Source organism: Nicotiana tabacum, chromosome 12 (genome assembly GCF_000715075.1).
Source record: "Nicotiana tabacum cultivar K326 chromosome 12, ASM71507v2, whole genome shotgun sequence".
Lineage (NCBI taxonomy): Eukaryota > Viridiplantae > Streptophyta > Magnoliopsida > Solanales > Solanaceae > Nicotiana > Nicotiana tabacum.
This window is the reverse complement of record NC_134091.1, coordinates 17883681-17890566: the sequence shown is the minus strand read 5'-3', so window position 1 is coordinate 17890566 and position 6886 is coordinate 17883681. Positions and strand designations below refer to the sequence as shown.

General features: G+C 34.7%; 1 protein-coding gene across 1 annotated transcript; it reads left to right on the top strand.

Annotated features, from left to right (window-relative positions):
* The first annotated feature begins 970 nt into the window (after window positions 1–970).
* Window positions 971–3685, top strand: LOC107792043 (patatin-like protein 2). The gene is made up of 4 exons (XM_016614216.2): window positions 971–1265; window positions 1791–2093; window positions 3216–3391; window positions 3506–3685. The coding sequence occupies exons 1-4, from the start codon at window positions 1008–1010 to the stop codon at window positions 3579–3581; spliced, it is 813 nt and encodes a 270-aa protein (XP_016469702.2). The 5' UTR covers window positions 971–1007; the 3' UTR covers window positions 3582–3685.
* The last annotated feature ends 3201 nt before the right edge of the window (window positions 3686–6886 follow it).

The window sequence follows — 6886 nt, the reverse complement described above, 5'->3', positions numbered from 1 at the left end:
CGCCCATCCAACCATGAGTCCAACCATACAAATTTCACCAAATTCCCACATCAACTTGACTCTCAAATCTTCAATTAAAGTCTTTGAAGATTTCTACCATTTTCAACCCAGTCCTTACCCATTTGAACTCAACAATCTGTCCATAAACCTTATTGATAGGTATAAATAATACTCTTACACCCAAGAATCATACTCTTAATCACCCATCTTTACCCAAACTCGAAATTGAAGACTAGGGGTTAGAACCTTACCTCTTGGGTGAAGATCTTGTTATATTTCCTTGTTGGATTTCAAAGCTTGAACAAGATCTTGATGAACAAAGCACTTGAGCTTCTTCCTCTCTCTAGAACACTCTCCAGTCTCTAAAAATGTCAGATTTTTGCTCCAAAATGAGCTTCAAGGGCTATAAATCGAAGTTGGGTCGGGTAAAAAATTAGAAAGAATGGAAGTCCCGACGCAGTTATGCGATAACATAACACGTTTGCGGTCATTATGCCGCTCGCAGACCTGTTCTGCGATCACATAATGCACCGCAGAACGGGTCTGCGGTCGCATAATGCACCGCAGAACGGGTCTGCGGTCGCATAATGCACCATATATTTTCCTCAAATCTTGCCTCACAACTGCTTCACTCTACGGCCATTATGCCGTCCGCAGAGTGATTCCGTGGTCGCATAATGGATCGCAGAAACGCATTTTTTTGCCACAAATTTTTCTTTACTCCCCGGTGCATTGTTCAACTCAAAAGGTCCGAGCTGCGGCGAGAAATTTCTATAATCTTTGTACTAATTGATCTGCCTCGGCACCACAAAAGCTTAATTTCCTTAGCAAAAATTCTCAGGGGTCGTTACACATAAGTCAACATGCGATCAACATCCGGTCAATGTGGAGACTGTGTTGCATGAGATATTGACTAATGTGGTCATTCCTACTTTTGATATCAAGAATCTACAGCCAACAATTTTCTCCACTTTTGACGTCCTTTTTCTCCCTTTACCTCTGAATTTATGTTAAAATGTTTTTGTCTAGGTTTTGATTCAACTGATGGATATCTAAATATATATAGGAAAAGACTAACATATATAATTTCGAAATGCCAACAGGCCAGAGTAAAACCATTAATGGATGCTCGGCTCTCCAATATATGCATCAGCATATCAGCTGCTCCAACGTATCTTCCTGCACATTATTTCCAGACCCAAGATAAAGATGGCAACTTTCATGAGTTCAATCTTGTCGATGGTGGAGTAGCAGCTAACAATCCAGTGCGTACAGTACATTTTTTTTATTTTTTATTTTTACTATAGTTTATGGCCAAAATGTTTACAAGAAAATAAGTCATTTTCTGAAGTTTGGTTGCTATGGAAAATTTTACGGAGAGAATATTCTCCATCAAATTAAAGAGGGAAAATGACGATCCTCACTTTTGTGCGGAAGCCATTTCCCTTCCCAATTATCTCAATTCTTGATATTTATCCCGCTCTTGAGCATACTATTAATTTTTATAATTCAAAATTTTATCGAAACATCTCAGATTTGCTAATATTACTATCAACTTTAATACTCCTAAATATTTTTTTGAAAAAATAATTCACTCTCCAATCGAACACACCATAAATTCTTTCTAAGAAATAGTTCATATCATTTTTGTTTTCTTCAAAAAATGACTTCTGCCATACCAAACGCATTATGTATATCCTTCTTTCTCTTTTTCTTTCCCCCCTTACATGTGAGGTTTGTATAGTTGGAAATCTATATAGGAGTATATGATTTGGTAATTGCTATTTCAGGCCCTTGTTGCTACAAGCGAAGTGACCCATCAAATAATGACTGGAAACCCAGATTTCTTCCCAATCAAACCCATTAATTATGAAAGGTTTTTGGTGATATCTATAGGCACTGGATCAGCAAAAGTGGAACAGAAATATAATGCTAAAATTGCATCCAATTGGGGTATTTTGGGATGGCTTCTTAATGGAGGTTCAACTCCAATTGTGGATGTTTTTACTCAAGCCAGTGGTGATCTGGTTGATCTTCATATTTCTGTTGTTTTCCAAGCTCTTCAGTCTGAAGAAAATTACCTTCGTATTCAGGTACAATTATATAAGCTTAAAAATAAAAATTCTAAGAAGTACTGATTGGTATTAATAGATGGATCGCCCTTTTCGTCCTTAAAGTTGATCTTTGTTACCCAAGACCAACTAAGGTTGTAAGAGTCAATTAAATGGTGGAACTCCTTTCGGGAACTCCGATTAACTTATCTTATTGAGGTTCTCTTTTCGGATTGATTTTCTCATTTGATCCTAAATTATTCGACAACTTGAGTGTCTTAACTATCTTATTCTTGGCAAGGGCAGATTTAGGGTACGAAACGGGTACACTATAAATATCAGGCAAAATTCGTTTTATGCCTCTATATATTATATTTTGTATCCCCTTAACGCAGTCCAAAAGCATAGCTCAGTGATCAGGGGGGTTCAAAACCTTTGTGAGGTTGCTCGTTTAATTCCCATTGGCCACAGTCTTTTTAAATTATTTAATTTTTTTTTAACCTCTTTAGTGAAAATCCTGCATCCGCCACTAAATTTCTTTGCTGTTAGATGAGAAGTTGTGTAGAGAGATAATAGAATCTCCCCGGGGATGGTAGCTTCTATTCCTTGATTGCGGGTTGTCCTGGTTTGCTACATAAAAACAATTGATTGAATAACCTTTTAATACATTTTAATATATTGCCTCTTTTCGTCGTCTTTTCGTCTTCTTGAGCCGAGGGTCTATCGGAAACAGCCTCTCTATCCTTTCGGGGTAGGGGTAAGGTCTACGTACACTCTACCCTCCCCAAACCTCACTAGTAGAATTTCACTTAGTCGTTGTTGCTGTTGATGTTGTTTAGTCGACATACAGTTGAAGCTGCTTTGTTTGGAGATCCACCTATTTTCAAATAAAATTTAATTATACTTTAATAGCGTAAAAGGTTGTTATAATATCTGTTGTATCATGTTACTTATCATGTTTTGCAAGTTATACCATTTCATGCTTGCAATAAAAAAATTAGTTGTAATTAGCTTTTGAGCGACCTATAATATAAATTTTCTGTATACTAGTGCCGTGTATATTAGTCAAACTCTTTCAAATATAATATTGGAAAAAAGAGAGGAAAGTTTTAGATCTTATGACTTTATATTGACTAAGATAATTATATTGTTCATCAATTGTAGAATGACACATTAATTGGAACAGACTCCTCTGTTGATATAGCAACCAAAGAGAACATGGACAAATTGGTAAAAATAGGGAAAACTTTATTGAAGAAACCAGTTTCAAGGGTAAATTTGCAAACAGGCCTATCTGAACAATGCGAAAATGGTGGCACAAATGAAGAAACTTTGAAAAGGTAATTCAACTCTCTTCTGAACATTACCATCTTATATAGTTGTATATAGTAATACTAATACCAAGAAAAGTATTTCGTGTTAATTAATTAATTGATTTATATTATATTTGACAGGTTTGCGAAGGTACTTTTAGAAGAAAAAAGACTCTGGGATTCCAAGTCACCTCATACAAACAAAACCTCAGAGTAGCACATCATTTCTTTGGAGCACAGAAGAAATCATTGTCTTTATTTAGCTTTGTATTTACTTTAAAGCTTTAATTTGTTATAGGGAATGAATTGGATAAGTCTCAAAGGTGCAAGATAACAATTTTCTATTTTATAACAAAAGTTGTTGACTTTTAAAAACAACCTAATATTAACAGCTACGAACAGCAAGTCATGATATTGTTTGTTGTGTCTGCTAAAAATCTGTTTTTGAAACACGTTTATAAGGTTAAGAATTACATTTTTGGAAAATTAATCAAAATCATGTCATTATTTGAATATGCAACACGTTTATAAGATTAAGAACTACGTTTCGCAAAATTCAGCAGTCAAAATCATGTCACTTAGGGTGTGTTTGGTATGACGGAAAATGTTTTTCCATTTTTCATTGTTTGGTTGCACAAAATAATTTGGAAAATATTTTTCTAGATATCACATTTTTTCGAAATTAGAGTAAAATGACTTCCCTAGAAAAAGTTAGGAAAATATTTTCCAAAAACTCCACCTACCCTCACATCTAACCCCAACCCCCTCCAACTTCAATTTTCTGTTTATTTTTTCGTTTTTCTAAGCCACTCACCCACCCCAATCCCCCCTCCCCCCCCACAAAAAATTATTATTATTATTATTTTGTATTTTTAATTTTCTGTTTTTTCGTTTTAGTTCTGGCTTTTTTATTTTTCAGTTTACAGGTTCGAAATTTTACGTGTTCCAAAGTTCTGAGTTCGCAGGTTTATGTGTTTGAAAGTTTGTGGGTTTAACAATTACAGAGTTTACGGGTTCGAAAGTTTAGCGGTTAAGAAGTTTATGAAATTTGTGGGTTCGGAAGGTTGTTGGTTCGAAAGTTTATGGCTTCATGTTTATCGTATCTAAATTATAATTTATGAATACTCTTGAGAAGTTTATTTTCCTTAATTTGCGTACCAAACACCGGAAAATGAGTAAGATTACTAGTTGTTTTTCAAGAAAATATTTTTCATTATACCAAACACACCCTTAATGGCGAACTTTTGGCTCAAATGTGCTTTCTTTATTTTTTTTGTCAATTTTCGGAAATCGACATATATTTTTCAAAATAATGTAAAATAATTGGTGTTAGGATTGCTTCCTTAGATAAATTTGAAATATTGATGTAACGACCCAACCAGTCATTTTGACTGTTAGAACCCTGCTCCCCTAAATAAGTGTCACGACCCAAAGCCCATTAAAGGTTGTGATGGCGCCTAACACCGTTGTCAGGTAAGCCAACCTTGACTAATTAATTTAATTACCCATTTTAGTATTTTTGAAATCAAAATTTTCTCAATTAAATAGTAAAGATAGAACTCATAGATTAAGTGATAAATAACTCAGCAACTAAATTACTAAACAACCCATAATCACTCCCAAAACTCGGTGTCACAAGTGCATGAGCATTTACTAGAAATATAAAATAAAATACAGCAACTGTCCGGAATACAAATTAGACAGGAAAAATATACATAACTCTAAATGAGACTATACTGGCTGCGGATCGTAATATGGAATGCAATTCACCTAAGTCTCCGCATTAACCACACCTCTGCGCCCACAAGCCCGCTAGACATATATGTTCCTACACAAAAACTGTGCAGCAAGTGTAGCATGAGTACGTAAACAACGTGTACCCCATGAGTATCAAGCCTAATCTCGAAAAAGTAGTGATGAGAGGTCGACTTTAACACTCACTAAGGGTCAATAATATGAAAAATAAAAATATTAAATCAACATGATTTATATGATTAACAATAATTTCCTTAATAAGCAGAGATAATTAATTCTCTCAATTCCAATACTGTCCAATTTATCAATTAACCTCACAAGCTGCAATATAATATCAAAGTATCGTGTAATTATTATTATTAGAAACGATTTCTGTCGAGGTCGTACAACCCGATCCATAGTGTCATGTACATTGTCGAGGGACGTGCAGCGCGATCCATAGATGCATCTATACTGCCGAGGCATTCGGCCCGCTCCACAAGAAAGGATGACATTTTCTTATGTACCTCCGAAATGAGAATATATTTATTTTTATTAAGATACACACCATGATGTACAGTTTATAGCAACAGTTAAATAATTTGAGCAAAAATTCAAATATGTGAAATTTCAGTCTCTTATTATTTCCTCTAACAATTTACAACAAAAATTCCAATATTCAGTTAACTGAAAGATGCAATTATCACAAGTAATTCATGATTTGAGTCCTAAATTACCCGAACTTAGTAATATTAGTAGCTACGCACGGACTCTCGTCACCTCGTGCGCACATAGCCCCCATAATTAGCAATAATTATTAATTTAAATCACCTAGGGGTAAATTTCCTCTTACAAGGTTAGACAAAAGACTTACCTCGCTCCGAAGTTCCATAGCCGGCTCCCAAGCCTTTCAAATAACTCGACCGACGCCTAACGTTCCAAAACTCGCTTTCGCTTTATTAATATTTACAAGCTTTTAATCCTCCTCCGACATCGTAACATTGATTAAAATGCTCATACGCTACCAACAATTTGATATCTACAATTACAATCCCAATTACAATCAAAATATGAATCAAAAATATTTGTCAACATCGATTTATGGCTCACAAGTTGGCTACAAGCCTCCAGCTCAAATCGTCTAATTGGTTTACTTACTAGCACATTCAACTCCATTCTTATCATTTAAAACCCATTTGAAATCATCAATGATACTACATTAATTCTCCAACACCGCCAAATTACTATTCATCGTCTTCCTTAACCAACATTTCCAAAACATTCAATTTGGTGATTACTTAGTTGAACACTTCCAACTAAGCTAGAAAATGATCTCATAGGTTCATTGCATCCTTTAATATCATTTCTAAGAACATTATTTATCTTTCCCTCATTTTCTCAAGAACATTATTCATGCCATGAACTAGGGTTTATGAAATCAATTATCCAACCATAACAACTTGAAATAAATATTAGAATTACTCTCACCGACTCATAAGAAATGATATTGAAGCATTAGTATTACCTTCTTGAAGTTTTTCCTTAAAATTCCAATGTTTGGAAAATTTGGTGTTCTTGAACAACTTGAAAGATTTCTACGGATTTCAAAGATTGAAGGATGTTAATACTAGTGTTAATAGGATGTTATTAACATAAAATATCCAAAAACACTCACCTGGTATTCTTAAGTAGTCCCTAAGGTCGAATCCACCATGAAAGAACCAATCTCTAGCTCAAGAAAATCCCCACAAATGGCTGCTACCTGTGACTGCCTTATATAGGCACATG

Excerpts from the sequence above, each read along its gene's own strand:
- LOC107792043 (XM_016614216.2), top strand. The coding sequence starts at position 1,008 with ATGTTAAAATGTTTTTGTCTAGGTTTTGATTCAACTGATGGATATCTA. Across the intron at positions 1,266-1,790 it reads GAGTAGCAGCTAACAATCCA|GCCCTTGTTGCTACAAGCGA; the intron begins GTGCGTACAGTA and ends TTGCTATTTCAG. Across the intron at positions 3,392-3,505 it reads AATGAAGAAACTTTGAAAAG|GTTTGCGAAGGTACTTTTAG; the intron begins GTAATTCAACTC and ends TATATTTGACAG.